The sequence below is a fragment of the Lepisma saccharinum genome, chromosome 2 (assembly GCF_977018435.1).
Source record: "Lepisma saccharinum chromosome 2, izLepSacc3.1, whole genome shotgun sequence".
Taxonomy (NCBI): Eukaryota; Metazoa; Arthropoda; class Insecta; order Zygentoma; family Lepismatidae; genus Lepisma; species Lepisma saccharinum.
The window spans coordinates 21804882-21821461 of record NC_139230.1 but is presented as its reverse complement, the minus strand read 5'-3'; the positions used below and the strand labels follow the sequence as shown (position 1 = coordinate 21821461).

Here is a 16580-nt window from a genome sequence, read left to right as displayed (position 1 = left end):
CCGCCCAGTCGCTTTCTCCCCTTCTTTGCCGTTATGTTCAGCCTTACTCCACAGATTCCAGGGACAGAGTATATAATATTACTAGTAACGTCGACTTGTGTGGCAATAGTCTGCAATTGTTAAGTCTACTTCGTGCTCATAGAGGACTCTAACTACTCTGCTCACTAGGTATCTAAGCTGAGATTCCTGTATTGGAATAAAAGAATTACATAACATTTTATTTACATTTATATTTCACGAGAAATGAATATTTGAATAATTTCATGTTAATCAAATTTTCATTGTAATTTTTCGATATTTTTAAAATTATGAATCTCACTCATGCTTCAACTAACTGTCAAATAAACACCACAACACGCAGACATAAAATAAGAAAATTATTAAATAAGAAATAACACGCATAAAGTCTTGAATTTTGTCACTGTGTAATGAATTCAATGTCCCAGAAGTTCCTGTCTTGAAACTTCATTAACAATACAAGAAAAACTATAGATTTCTCTTTAGCAAAATAGATTCAAACAGGAAGAGAAAACGTCTCTGTGAAATTGACAGCCAATTGTCCTCAGTCTTCTCTTGTTGTCTCCATTTAGATCGTGTTACGTGTTTTTCTCTTAACTCTGAAGAATGTCTTGAGCAACTTGCCGTCTTTATAGACAAAACAAAATACTCTTTCAGGGTTTCTTTCATCAACAGGGGTGCTAGGTAATTTGCCTCGCAACAAAGTTAGAAACATCGGCTCAATGAAGATTTTCTTCTTCCCATTGCTAATTAAACAACAATCATTTACGAATTAATTAAACGTCTTGACACACACACACACACACACAACCTTTACCTACTTGCAATTCTCTTCACTCCGTCTGCGTAAGTGTTTTGTTGGGAGTATATTTCTATTGACATACCTTCTCTAAGTTGTACGTTCGATAGTATTTCCATTGTCTCGCTTTTCAATATATTTCTGAGTCGAAATAAAAAAATGTTTCGAATGAATTGATTGTGTAAACATTTTCAATGTTTATGAATATATTTCGTCTATAGGGTAAGTATTTATGAGTCCTCTAATTTTACACATGCAAGCACAAAACCCGGTCTTTCATTTAAGTAAAGTTTTGTTATATTACGTCATAAATTAGGAAAAATATATGTATCATTACATATTCTTACAGAATTTCCACCATTGACTATACTTTTGTTCTGAATTTTGTACCAAAAACATCCTACTGTATTTGCAAATGAAAAAGAATTCCAATTTGTGTACAGAGATGTTAATTGAAATCACAAGCACAGAGTTGTGCTCTGACTTGGAGCAGGGCACCTGTCGGTGAGACATAAATTTTCAAAGCATTAAGGGGTGACCTTCACTGAGAGTACTTAATTGTCAGCCTTTCTTCCACGAAGTACACTCTGGGCGTCATGTTTGTAGGCTAACGAGGCTCTCGGTCGTAGGCCCACATCCAGTATAATTCTCTGTGGAGGTCCCACACATCCATTCATCCTGCTATTGTACCTTCATTCATCCCCATTGACGCGATTAGCGAAAAGTGACATAAAAGTGATGTAACATAAATCAAATCAAAACATTAGGTAAAGGTATTGCATTAATCTACCCATGTCTAATGTAAAAAAATACACTTTACTTACTTTTTCTAGTTTCTCTAAATTAGTTTCTATGTAATTAACAAGGTTTGAGATTATCATCTTTTCGCCACGACGCCAGGGGTCTCGGGTTCGAATCCCGGTCTGGGCATGGGTGTTCGTGAGTGTCCTTTCATCACTCATCGTCATCTTCGGGATTAGCCAAAGTGGCAGAAATGCAAAGTAAAATAAACTAAATCAATAAACAATAAATCGATAAATCTATTAACTCTGCCCTATTATCTGTTTCTTTCCAGTACTGACCATCATTCTGGACAGTCAAGGACCAATTTTTGTAGCAGAGCCGCAGCCTGTGGTGATATTCTCCAACGATACTGGAGCCTTGCTTCACTGTTCTGCACACGGAAGTCCTCCTCCGAAAGTGCAGTGGACGCTGGGGGACGGATCCTCGGTGGGGAACATTCCGGAAATCCGGCAAATACTCTCCAATGGATCTCTCTACTTCCCGCCGTTTTCAACTGAAAGATATCGACCAGATATACACTCCGGTGTGTACAGATGCGACGCTAGCAACGATGTTGGAAAGATTCTCAGCAGGGAGGTCCACGTTCGAGGAAGTAAGTACATCAGCTAGTTTCTTAGCCAGTTGCTTATTGGTGTGGTATTGTAGTTGTCTCTTGAGCACCCTGACACTCAGACCTGGTTTTGTCACTCGCTGAACGAGTTTCTTGAAATATTTCATCCAATTTTATTGAGTTTTTATGAAATCAAAGGTTTTCATAATGAGTAAGTAGTGTACTTTCTTCCCACAGTTCTTGTCCAATTAAATATTGACAGCCACAACACGAAATTCATATTTTTTTAATAGACAGTTGCCGTTTTTGATCCCTCAAAAGTAAAGGTAGATAATTTGCACAATATAAATTAAATTATTTCCTTAATATATTTAAAAGTTGAGTGTTCATATGTAATTCCATCATGGTTCATTTGTACATCTAAAGTTATTAAAAGAACTTCGCTATTAACCATTATTTATAAACAATTTCTTTCGGTCAATTAAATTTGGACATCATGAGCATGTGAGCATACAATTCGGAAGAAACACAAAGAAATCAAATTACAGAAAAAGCCATCATCTTTACTTTACTGAATATTCATATTTGTGATCATTTGCAGCAATAACTTAGCATTATATATTTTTTGGGAATTCCCACTTAAGTTCAGTGTTTTCCCAAAAATTCAAGACAAGATAATTGAAAGGAAAGCCTATAATAGCTGCTATAATGTTAATGTAACTCAAAAAATTGCTCTTTGAATATTTTTTTACAATTTTGTGTCAGTGATATATTCCTAAGGGCTTCCCCGTTGCCAAATTGTAAGCGCTCTCGACTTGTGTGATACCTGGCCCGGGTTCGATTCCAGGTGTGAGGTTCTAAACCCAGCATCATAAGGACAATTGAGGAGCTATTAGAAAAAAAATGTAGTAGCGGGTTTCACTCTCGAAAGCCAGAAAACAGCTGCGATGGGACTCGACGCACTGACCATGTGAAAAGACCACTTGGCAGGCCTTGGCCATAGAGTTTAGTTGTAAAGATACTCTTAAGTTGATGTATTTCTTAACTTAGGAAAACATTTTAAGAAAAAAATATTATATCACTCGAACAGTAGTGTCTGAAAACGAAGTAACGAATTTGTGGAAAATATTACAGTACAGTCACGGACACTTCTGGGTTGTATAAATTTTACTGAAAATCAATGTGGTCGTTACATCTCAGAATTGTCATTGACTGTACAATAGTGTCTGTATAAAACTTACATAGTCCCAACATACCGTAATTCCGGCAGCGACAAGTTTACTAATGTAAGCAGAACATAAAGAACGCAAACAGTATAAAGTGTAAAAATGAAGGTTTACTGAAATGAGAAATTGCCTATCAGCTGCCCTACTATTCAAAATAAACGCCAGTCATGCATTCTAGAAAAACAATTGAAGAGTACAGGGGTAAAACTTGGTAAATACAATTTTATCGATTTGCTGTTTTTGGTGGTGTAACTGTGCAGACGAAAACCTCAGTAACTCCTGAGAAATGTGGAAGTTTAAAAATGATATACAGGGGAAAATTAGTGAGTCTTGAGAGTCTGAATTTGTTTGCTTGTAAAAAACAGAAGATGTAACTTATCAGGCTTTTCTCCCCGGACTCTTCAATTGTTAAATCATCAATAAATGTGTTCAAGTTAAATTGTATTAAGTCAAATACTTATTCTCGAAGTGAACATATGTGTCAGTCTGCGAATTTTTTGGTCACACCTTGCGTTTAACGCCGAATGATTTTTAGACTCGGCGGACAATTAAATTTGGAAAGTCAGCGCGTTTAAAAAAAACATCTGCAATGTTAGGTACTTATATGAAAATAAATCATCACCGACTGATCTGCAAAGTAAGATAATCACTTCTTTCTTTCCTCTTTGCCGACTAAATAACAAATTGTGAGGCTTATGCTGAGAGATCGTTTACTGTACCTTTTCTCTCTTTAGTTTGAGAGGTCGCCCGCATAACGTGTTGATCCACCGTGTAATGATTACAGCATCAGAACATTCTAATGCTGCCCGAGAGGCAAGCCATTATTGATTTTGTCCTTCCCTGAACCAAAAACAAAGAAAAAAGGCCCCGCCGCCCATTGGGTCGCGGCACAAGAAAAATACATTTGGAGAGAGTCGATGTTGATTGTTTTTCCCGATTCTTTTGAAACATATTATTTCACCGTGAACTAAGTTGATAAAAAACCCTTCCCCGGCAGAAGGTATGGGAATGTGAAGTATAAAGATGAAACTGGAAAAAGTTCGCAAGAGATGGAGGGATTGGGTTAACTGCCTCTAAGTTGAACAGTGGAAGTAGAACTCGGAATATTGCTTTAAAATGGAAGCCGATAAGAATCCCGTGGGATAAGCGAAGCTGCTTCAACAAGTAGAAATATGTTTGTTGCCAATATTTGGTTGTGACTAAATTTTCAACGATAGGGATGAAGGAAAAGTAGTGAGCAAAATTGTGCCGTAAGACGTTCAGACGGTTTCGTTTATTTTAAAATCGTGGTTTTCATAGTATGGCTATGGGTGTATATTATTTGTGGTTGTTTGGTTGTTGTTATTTATCATCACTTTTTCTGCCACTTTTGGCTACTCGCGACGATGATGATGAGCGGTGATATGATGAAATTGGTCAAGGGAAACTCACAAATAATAGCCATGTCCAGGCCAGGATTCGAACCCGCGACCCATGTGTTGTAGTTGTGCTAACCACTCCGCCATGGAGGTCAGAAATATTTATGATTGAATGCTCGGTTGTGGACATAATAGGATAGTCACTCGAATTCCCATAATTTTTTTCTAAAGGGGTAAATTAACCAACACTTGGCTTATTCACGTGTTTATCTTTACATACTCAGTAATAGAATGCATGTACGTACGTATATAATATACAATATAGACCCACGTAAATGTGGTTGCATTGGTGGTGTTGACATCTATAAATTAGTTAAGAAGTTAGTTACTAAAGAGAGGAAGCCATTTTCTGCCACTTCCCTCGAAAATTCCACACGAGGGAGAGGGGGCAGATATGAACAAGGACTTCCCCATGTGCATTCAGCTACACCTTCAAGGAACATAGGGGTCAATCCCCACCCTAGTGGATATGATATCATCAGCACCGTGCTCCGACCGCTTTTATTTTTATTGTAAATAGCTCCATGCCTTTCCAATCATTCTGTGACTTCAGTTTGATGTCTTGCCGCTTTGATGTGTTGGGATAAGTGTTGCATGAAATTCATTTTTGGATGTTATAATTTTATGCGCACATTATTTTTATTACAAAATGTCTCTCGCAAACTCTTTGACGTTCACTTGGAATATTTTTTTCTCTTTACCGCAAGGAATGTTAACATTTCTTACATGATTGAAATGTTAACATTTAGATTGACATATCATGAACGTAAAAATATCAAAAATCAACATGTTAGAAGTAGTGCTTTTACCTAGAAAACATGGCAAATCAGACCATCTAAATCAGCTATATCTTTGCCCTTATTTTGAACTCTTCTTAACCCTAATTTATCTTCTAGAATCTGGATGTATACCTTGAACTAAAAGAGAATGTACAAATGGTGTTTGGTATTTTTCTCTTTTGTCTAGTTTCATGTTCTTTTTTTAAGGATGTGTATCGCCCATAGCCAAAAGTATGAGAACAAATTTGATCTCTTTTAATATACTCTTGTACATCTGTATGAATGTGTGTGAGTAAAGCAATATTTTTCCAAATTGCTCATGGAAAGTTCTCTATACGGCTTCAACAAAATCAAGAGAGTAATTGCATCTCTTAATGGGCAAAATATGTGTATTATACGATAGCCTTTGACGTTTGTAATATCTGCTTTTACCGCCATTTTTGGCAATGGAATTGGGCTAAATGAAGTTTCCCATATGCACCCTATCGTACGTTTCCTCCATTTCGTTAACTACATTTTGTGGTTGTTTGCATATTAATTGGAATTTTAAGTCTAATGAGGATTCCTAACAAACGTGATGAGAGCTGGGAGTGCATATTCTGCTAGCTTTTGCTTTTATATTTTTTCAAAGGAAAAAATTGGTAAAGCTTAATATTTTTCTGGTTTGTTTCTTTGCAAGAGAAATGATTTTTTCTTTTTGGTCAGCCAATAAAAATCTTAATCAGTAGCTGGTCTAGCGTTGTTCAACGAATGCTTAATAATATATCCGCATTCCAGGATAATTTAATATTTTTAGATTTATATTCAAGATAGTTACGCGTATACATTTAATAATGAAGATTCTTCAATGTCCACCGTGGAGTAGCTTAACGGTCCTAAGGTTCTAATACTGGCTAACAATCATGATGTTTGTTTCTCCCATGAATTCTCTATCATCGATGCGATTTGCTAGAGAGGTAAAATAATAAAAATGTAATAAATTACGGTAAAAGTGCCAAAGATTGCGCACTAATGTATTTTCTCGACTACATACACAGGTATGAGACCAATGACAAAACGTTTTTATGAAACAAACAAATGGACATTCAGGAGCACAAAGAATATCGAAAAGTTACTAAGATACTTACTGCCCTTGAGAAGAATACTTTTTCAACGATGCGACATCACTGTCCTCTAAGAATGCGCAAACTGCCCTGTAAGACTGCGGGTCAACATAAGTTGCACTTGAAGAGCCCAAAGCCTTGATACTAGCTCGAACAGTCTTCATGCCACCATTGGTGATATATATCACATTGCACCCAGTCCTCACTAATAGGCTCTTAATGGGCTTCATCACAGCCAGGGCAGAAAATTTTCGCTCCTGCAACTGTCTAGACAGAAGTTGATGATTCAGAAGGAATCATTAACGCTGCTGCGAAGGCTGGTATACTGCAGTAGCCCCCCCCCCCCCCCCACCCCAACACAATCCCATTACTTCTCACGTGTTCATTGTTGAAGCCGTATCGCGTCACTATTTGCGTAAACACATGTTTTCGTACGCTTGCTCTAGAGATACCGGGACAGAGTATAGAAGAGTGTTCTTGTACAGAAAGAAATACAACATTTCAGACATTTAGAATTTCTCTTTCGTTTCTCTTAGTGTACTGCGCGTGGTGATGGAAAGGGCATAGTCAGTCATATTCGTGGCTGCTCAACAATATCAGGCTGGACTATTAGGGACATTTATTTTTTTCTGCTGACTTTTTACATTCTTGTTCAGCAGCTTGATCATCTCGAAGTGCATTTCATTATTTCCAGTGCAACAGTCATTTTACGTTGACTTTCACCATTTTCAACTATCCTGACCTCGTCAAGAAGTGAAAAGTTTATATTCCTTTCTGAGTTCCTGGAATACGTACAGTGTCTCTCAAAGGTTTTAGGACAACGACATTTTAAACTAGGCAACCCAATTTACACAAGGCGTTGGTGGGTTGCGTGTACAGTTAGGCTCAATTTCAGGGTTGCCACATGCACAATAGATATTTACAAAATACGCGAAAGAAATAAAAACCAGTATTACTGTATAACATTATTAAAAATATCACTATTATATCGCAAGTGACACAATTCTTTCTCAAAGAAAAAAATAGGTTTTCCAGTATTTCATTGCTGATGAGTCTACAGAAAGGAAAAGAGGTGAGAGAAAACGAAAGGTGACAAAGGAGAGGAGAAAGAGATTGCGAAAGGAGAAGAGGAAAAGTAGAGGAGAGAAGAAAGAGAGGATAGACGAGGAGAGGAGATGTAGTGAGGAGAATGGAAGAAGATTCTAGGAGAGATTAGGGGAATGGAGCAAAGAAGAGAAGGAAAACGAGATGAGAGAAGAGGAGACGAGAAGAGGGGAGTGGAGAGTAGAGTAAGGGAGAGAAAAAGAGAAGAACGATAAGAAGAGGAGAAGAGTGCAGTGGAGTCGGAAATCTAAGACAGGAAAGGAGATACGAGGATTGGAGATGCGTGGGATAGAGATAAGATGCGAGTAAAGTAGAGAAGGCGAAATGAGATAAAAGCAGAGCAGAAGGAGGGGAGAGAAGAAGGAGAAGGAGAAGAGAAGAACAGAAGGGACTGAAGAGAAGAGGTACTTGCAAAAAATATCGTCTGAGCGTCAAGAATGAATGCATTGGTCAAATTATCGACATGAAACATTCAATAACATTTTGAAATGTATTGGAGAATGTATTAGATCGGTGCGAAATGCCTTTTAGCTTAGTTCAGAGCAAGATAAAATCTTCCATGCAAGATCTTTGATTTTACCTGCGATTATACCACTAAAAACATGAAAGTAATTTTAATATTTATAAGAATTATCCAACTTTCACATTTAAATATTTCAGGGTTCGAGGGGGGCATGGCCCCTTTGCCCCCCCGGGTACTGGCCTGAAGTAGACAGTGGGAGAGAAATTTTGGAGAATCTTTCTATTAAATTTATTATTTACATCCACCTTATGCTCAGATAGGTTTATTGACAATCTTGAACTTTTCGTTTAATAGATAATATTTGGTTTTAAACGACGGGAGAATATTGGTCTAATTTCCTTTCGTACTCTTTTGAGAGAATATATACTTCTATGTACAATAGCAGTCGCGTTCGGAAACGGTGAAAAAAATGACTTGGTTTTCAAAGGCAAACAAGCTTGGTAGCGTAGCTTGCTCGCGTTCAAAGTGACTCACTCACGCTATTCAAGGCCGCTTCTTATCGCAAAACACTGTGCGTCGATGCACAGTGTCTGCACCCAGCTAGTTATAAGTGACCAGAGTCGAATTTTAAAGAGAATCTGAAGAATGATAGATTTCTTCAGAGGCGGCTAGGTGGGCACTAGCTCAACATGCAATAGTTTAAGTGAAAATTTCTGACAATCAAGAAACCTTATTGAATAAGTATTGGGATAGTAATACGTGTATCCGATCCTTTTAAACAATGTAATATCGAAGACAATCTGTATTCCATTTGTTTATATTGGCAACTTGTTCAACCGGAGGTTATTATAAGAAACTATTTCGTAGATGTTCATGTAACCGATATAAAATTACAAATAAAATATATTCACAAGCTTAGATATACTAACAACGAAGAAATAAATTCAGAGTTAAATTTCAAATGCATGTGTATAGAGTAATTCTAGAAGCTATATCAGAGTATTGAACTTATTTTTGCAGGATAACGTTTACAATATTGACGCGACAGAATAATCAAAAACTGTTGCTCCAAGGGAAACAAAGGGCGTAGTGTATTAGTTAGAGTTTTTGAAAGCATTGATTGCGGACCCAGGTGCAATCATCCATACTAGGTGTTCTTTTTTTCAATTTTGGAAATGGTAACATTATTTGTAATAGCATTGTATAGTGACTACATTGTTCTGCATATGGAATTTATAAAAAAATAAACAAATAAATGAATTGACACACGTTCAAAGGGATACTTTCATGTATAAGATCGTGAATTATGATACTCTAACGATAATTATGTACTGCTTCAAAGACATTGACAAATATTAATGAAATAACTATTTATATTTGTGGCAATTCAGGACATACTAATTTTACCCCTTTTCCCACTTGAGTTTAATGCAAGGAAACCTCCGCAAATATCGATTGAAAAGTTTTCATCATGTGCAATTCTCCATTAAATGTTTTCGCCGAGTCGTACTACCTTCGTTTTCTTTGTTACAAACAAGTTTTGTTTGCACATTACATGTAGGAGGCGAGTTGCAACTACATTTCACATTGGTCAGCTCCTTCTACTTACTTTTAGGAGCGAAAGTTTGTTGGGTAGTGTTTACCGTTCAGGACTGTCAATCTGTTGGTCGTAGGTTCAAACCCTTCCGGTGGCAGAAAATTTCCGTAATTTTTAGACCTATCCCATTGTGTTCATTGTCCACGACGTGTGAAACGGAATGATTCAGTTTGGAATTAACGATGGGGGAGGGGAAATATTAAATTACAAAATCTCCATTTCAACGAATCGAGAAGTGGACAAAAATTGGATAATTCTTATAAATATTAAAATTACTTTCATGTTTTTAGTGGTATAATCGCAGGTAAAATCAAAGATCTTACATGGAAGATTTTATCTTGCTCTGAACTAAGCCAAAAGGCATTTCGCACCGATCTAATACATTCTCCAATACATTTCAAAATGTTATTGAATGTTTCATGTCGATAATTTGACCAATGCATTCATTCTTGACGCTCAGACGATATTTTTTGCAACTACCTCTTCTCTTCAGTCCCTTCTGTTCTTCTCTTCTCCTTCTGCTTCTTCTCTCCCCTCCTTCTGCTCTGCTTTTATCTCATATCGCCTTCTCTACTTTACTCGCATCTTATCTCTATCCCACGCATCTCCAATCCTCGTATCTCCTTTCCTGTCTTAGATTTCCGACTCCACTACACTCTTCTCCTCTTCTTATCGTTCTTCTCTTTTTCTCTCCTTTACTCTACTCTCCACCCCCCCTCTTCTCGTCTCCTCTTCTCTCATCTCGATTTCCTTCTCTTCTTTGCTCCGTTTCCCTAATCTCTCCTAGAATCTTCTTCCATTCTCCTCACTACATCTCCTCTCCTCGTCTATCCTCTCTTTCTTCTCTCCTCTCGCATTCTCTTTCTCCTCTCCTTTGTCACCTTTCGTTTTCTCTCACCTCTTTTCCTTTCTGTAGACTCATCAGCAATGAAATACTAGAAAACCTATTTGTTTCTTTGAGAAAGAATTGTGTCACTTGCGATATAATAGTGATATTTTTAATTATGTTATACAATAATACTGGTTTTTATTTCTTTCGCGTATTTTATAAGTATCTATTGTGCATGTGGCAACCCTGAAATTGAGCCTAACTGTACACGCAACCCACCAACGCCTTGTGTAAATTGGGTTGTCTAGTTTAAAATGTCTTTGTCCTAAAACTTTTGAGAGACACTGTACAAATCATTATGTATTTGAACGGACAATTGTTAGAAAGAACATCTCGATCAGAACCCATTTATTGGAAACTAAGTGCGCAATTTTTGAGGCTTCTACGTAAGTTCCAAATTTTTGCCAATTGCTGACAGTAATCTTTGTTTAGACAAACAACGAATAGTTTTTTTTTTTCAGGTTAGGTATTTCCCTTTCGACTTCAATATATGTATCGAAGTATTCATTGCTGTTTGGCAACAAGACTTGCCTTCGTGATATCCAGAGTTAGGAATGTGGAAATTATATTCTTACCTTGTAAAACTTTATGAAACGCATGTCAGCAAGGTTAAATAAAACGAATTATTTTGTCTCCATGGAATGGAGTGTAGTATTACTTTCACTTGAACATAATTTTATATTTCTATCTTTTATAGTTTCTGAGATAACTCTGGATAATGTCACACAAACTTGCAAGGCAATTACGATAATTTGTCGCAATAAGTTAGTATCTATCTTGAACTATTAGTTTCTTAGTCGCAGATAAATACCAACGGACAGAAAACTACAATAGGTTGAAATAGAAATTAAGCCCTTGCTTTGAATCTCGCAGTAAGTTCGAAAATTTGTATATTGTCACCTTATCAACTTGAACGTCTTTGCTATTGTTAGTCAACTGAAAAATGTAATTAATAAGCGCGAAGTATAATTTTTGAAAATAATTAGAAGTAACGTGTGTAGAAATAAGGCGGAGAATGGCATGCAAGAACCGAAATCCTTCAAATGAAACATAACAATTGATGCACAGAGCCCGTATCCGTGTTAAATATTAATATCTGTTTCGTTTTGAATAGGAGAAATTTAATATTGTAGGATGGGAATATAAAAGGTTATGAATGTGGTATTTAGCGAGAGAATATTTCAGTTTTTGATTAATGGGTCGAGAGATAATCCTATTGTAGAAACATGACGTGTGGGGTTCATTGCATCATTTATCACTGAAAATTTCACCAAACGAAGCCCTTTGTTTTATCGGCTCTATCTAATAAGCACCGAGGCTGCGGTGGATTGGAAAGCTCCGCAGGTGATTTTTCGAAGCTCGAAACGGCTGCTGCAGTAAAGATGTGGAGAGATGTCACTGGATTTAAGATGGAGCTGGAACAATTTAGTTTTCGATTCTCCCAGCCTGTCCTGTCAGCGCTGACGGAAAGTCGATGCGGTAATACCCAGAATTACCTTCTGCAGACGTAACCCCTCCCTTCCTGCGCCAAGTTTCCCACCTTGTCAGGATGAGCGGGGGAACTTAAAGCCGAGTCATTTTCAGAAACCGATGAAACGGAGGCAATTAATTTCTTCTGCCCCATAACTTCCGGATAAAGATGATTCTGAGGAATTTGGCAAGTTGAGAAACGTAATAATATATATGAAATGATACTGGCTTGTTCCTCTATTTTTGCAGGGCATCTGAGATAGTGTAGTGGCTAACGTTGTCGCTTCTTAGGGAGAATGTATCTCTCAAGATACTTATAATATAGAAGCCTCTATACGGCCAGCATATTGAGATTTCTCGCAGGAGTGGCAATAGATCTTACAAGATACTTGTATAGTTTCATACTGGTGAGTGGTGCCATTTTTTTAGTTTTTGTAGAACATACAAGGAAGTAAGAAATAATTTTTGCTGCAAGATGGCGTACAACAATAAGGCATGCTGCAGCATGCATGTAGGTTTATTTTATTTGAAATTTCCAAATAATATTTTTATGTATTTTTTTGTTGAATATTTAACAGAAATGTGCTATAAAACATAAGAGATAAAAAAATATAGCCGCATCTATTATATTTGGTTAAATTCAGGAAATAAAAATTGAACGTATCCAAGAAGATACATTGCCCATTTTAGCATTCGATTTGGGACCAGATTGTAATGCATGTATGTGATATTGTACACATACAATATTATGTTTTCACTATCTTTCAATAAGAGTTACTTCAAAACTCTATTTCTTTTGGTCTGGGACTATATTCTATGCATAAATCCAATTATCTTATAAGATTTATAAGCTTTTCTGTATTACTAAAGACATTAGAAATTGATGTTGTTTCATAATTCACTCTTCTTTTATTTGTTGTGAAAGGCAAGGAATGTTGGCTAATGATGATGCTGAATGTGATTCATGATTAGATAAAATTTATAAAAGGACACTCTCGAAGGATCACATGTGACTGACTGGGATTCGAATACAGAACCTCTCATGGAAAGATAGTGAGTTGAACCCTCAACAGCCATGAACACACAACCCATGATAGGAAGCGACAGGGGTAGCAAGAACCTCACGGACAGTGAACGACAGGCAGTGTACGAGTTTCTGTTGGAAAAGAGTACGACTGGCGTAGTGAAGAAAGGTGCCATGACAAGTGCTGCAGAGAAATTTCATGTAAGTACGAGAACAGCACGTCACATTTGGCAACAGGGGCGGCAATCGTTGAAAAATGGGCCATTTGTGCTGCAGTTGCATCTCGGATGAAAGGCAAAGTCGGACCAAAGAAGAAGGATCTCGCCCTACAACGACTACAGCAACTACCGCTGCGAAAGCGGCAGAATATTCGTTCAATGGCAGTGGCGCTAAATGTTGCTAAGAGTACCCTACACAGGCGTGTGAAGGCAGGAGAGATCAGAGTGCATACGAATGTGAGGAAGCCATTGACTGATAGCAACAAGACGGAACGTCTAAAATTTGCCTTGTCAATGCTGGATCCTACCACAGTCGCTTGTCCTGAAAGCGGAAATCCGAAGTTCAACATGATGATGGAGACAGTTCATATGGATGAAAAATGGTTCTACCTCATGAAGGACGGTCAAAAATTGTACTTACTGCCCAAAGAACCAGACCCGCAGCGAACATGTAAAAGCAAATCGTTTATTACCAGGATCATGTTTCTGGCTGACGTCGCCCGGCCTTGTTGGGATCCTGGTCGCAAGCACTGGTTTAATGGTAAGTTAGGCATTTGGCCGTTCGTCAGCAAGGAACCTGCCAAGAGGAACAGCAGGAATCGTCCTGCTGGTACAATGGTCACCAAACCATTAACTTTTACCAAAGATGTTTACCAGGACATGCTCATCAACAAGTTAATCCCAGCAATAGATGCACAATGGCCTCATGGACTGCGCGCAGAGAGAAATCAGGTGTCCGTTCAGCAGGACAATGCGCGTCCGCATATCGTTCCCAATGACCGCGCCTGGATGGATGCTGCAGAGGCCAGTAGAATCACTTTGGATCTCGTATGCCAACCGCCAAACAGTCCGAACATTAATGTTTTAGATTTGGGGTGCTTCCGGGCAATTCAGGGCAGCTTCACAAACTATTGATGAGTTGATTGCCACCGTTGAAACATCTTTCTCTGATCTGACACGCGACAAGCTCAACAACGTCTTTCTCACTTTGCAGTCCTGTATCATTGAAATTATGCGCGTCCAAGGTGGAAACAACTACAGGATTCCCCATATTCAAAAAGCACACTTGAACCGCCGCAACGTCCTGCCATCTCGCTTAGAGTGTCCTCGGAACATTTACGACGAGTCTACAGCAGCACTGCAGCACTAGATCTAGCTCGTTGATGGGATGACAACCTTCCTGGATCAACAATCTCTTTCGTCTTGATGTTTTATTTTGTCGAACTTCTTGGTCACTTTGTATTGATCCTGGATTGATTACTTTTTATTTATGTTATTTTGGATACTTGATCGGCCAATTTGTACTGAATAAATAAATAAATAAAGTTGTATGACTCATTCCCGTGTTTCATTTTCTTCTTCTGTATACACCAATGTCACAGTTTGATTATCGGACAATTATTATGGGACAACAAACAAAGGTGTACCGGACAATAATTATGGGACGGAGGGAGTATTATTTATTGTTAGTGTCTCTTTTTATTTCACCTTGTTGAATTAGTTTCCGTGTGCTTTTCCTTTTCCAGGTTTTGAAAATAGTGAAATTATTTCGTAAGAGATATTACGGAAATTATTTCGTAATACGACACGTTGAAACTTCGAAACTACACTCATCATAATCTCTGACAGTTCTTCGTACCTGCTGTATTTGTGACTTAAACTTAGATATTCTATGAATAAATAAGGTAAATACAGACTAGTGTGTTCGATTAGGAAACATGTTTTTTTTTATTGGTAAACAAAAATGTGAAAGTGAGATCGAGGTGAGGAACATTTCGTTCTCGAAGCACATCATTTGCGGTTATATGCCGTTAAAGAAAGTTAGCATTCTTGGAGAATTATTACAATATAACACCCAGTCCTACAAATCTCTGAGAATGATTACAGTTTATCTCTATCGACTCGATAAAATGGCGATCAAATTCGAGTGGAAATTTCTGTCCGTGGCTGTAAAGAGTGCAATAAATTTTCACAGCCCATAAGTGAGAAAAGTGGCTGGATGCTGCAAGATTAGCCCTATCTCTTTGCAACGAGCAACATGTTCCATTACAAAAGCTAACGTTCCCAGGTTACTACTACCAATCCACTGCTACAAGTCGTCCAAGAAGAACGGCTTCATAATTTAGAAAGAGGGTTCCTTCCCCTCTGTCGCATAAAGCCCTGGATTTAAGTTCGAAAATCCAGTTCGACCGTAATGTTTGTAGAATGCAGTGAATCTAGAGAGTAGCGGTAAGGGAATCTTTCTTTCCGTGACATGTCACCCACGACACACACAAAAGTTCGTGAGAAACGTGAACTAGGAGATAAATCTTTATATTATAAGGCGAACAATCCTTATTTCAAGAAACTATTTCTTTATTCCCAAAACGGGAATTTTCAGGAAGAAGCTTTGTGAAAACGCTGGTTTCCTTTACTGACATTTCCGTTATTTGATCTTTTATAAATGTACAGAGGATTATACTGGCTGTGAATCCAGGCGCCAGAGCCCGGCTAGTATGCAGCAATGCAGTCCAGGGTGTACTACGGAAGGGAAACTGACATTTGGGTGTACTCATAAAGGGTCATCCCTCACACCTCTACAAAGAATTGGTTTGGGGTTTCAAGTCTACTTTATGCACAGTGCGGCTAATCGGGACTGGACCTACAGTTTAAAGTGGGATCCGAACAACTATGTGCCTCCACCGGGTATCGAACCCGGGGCACCTTGATTACAAGGCAACGACGCTACCACTGCGTCATCGGGGAGGCCCACCTCTACAAGGAGAATGCATCTTTATTTTGAGTATTTCTTATTTTATGTCGCTTTTCTTAAACTTTTAACTAACAGATGAGGATTTAAGTGAAATCGATAGAGAAAAACTCGCAAAGAAACGCCAAGACCAGGAATCGAATCCGGAACCTACAGTGAGGAGGCCTTAAGGAACTCTCGCACTGAGACGCGGGAAAAACGCGGAAAAATCCGGCAACAGAACTTCTGTCGTCTGCTTGTATTGAAATCAAATGGTGTAACGCTTACGACAGGGGAACGTGTGGAACCGAAGCACGAAACTGTTCAGTTCTGTTGCCGCTCTTCCGGCTTCTCAGTGCGCGTCAAGCTTTAGTAGGCAAATAAATTATT

General features: G+C 38.1%; 1 protein-coding gene across 4 annotated transcripts in view; it reads left to right on the top strand.

Annotated features, from left to right (window-relative positions):
- Window positions 1-16580, top strand: part of LOC145983948 (cell adhesion molecule Dscam2-like) — a 796725-nt gene that overhangs the window by 446650 nt on the left and 333495 nt on the right. For all 4 annotated transcript variants that reach the window (XM_083117150.1, XM_083117148.1, XM_083117149.1 and 1 more), the window contains exon 4: window positions 1893-2213. In XM_083117150.1, the coding sequence (XP_082973276.1) occupies window positions 1893-2213 (321 nt within the window). The remainder of the gene's footprint in view (window positions 1-1892; window positions 2214-16580) is intronic.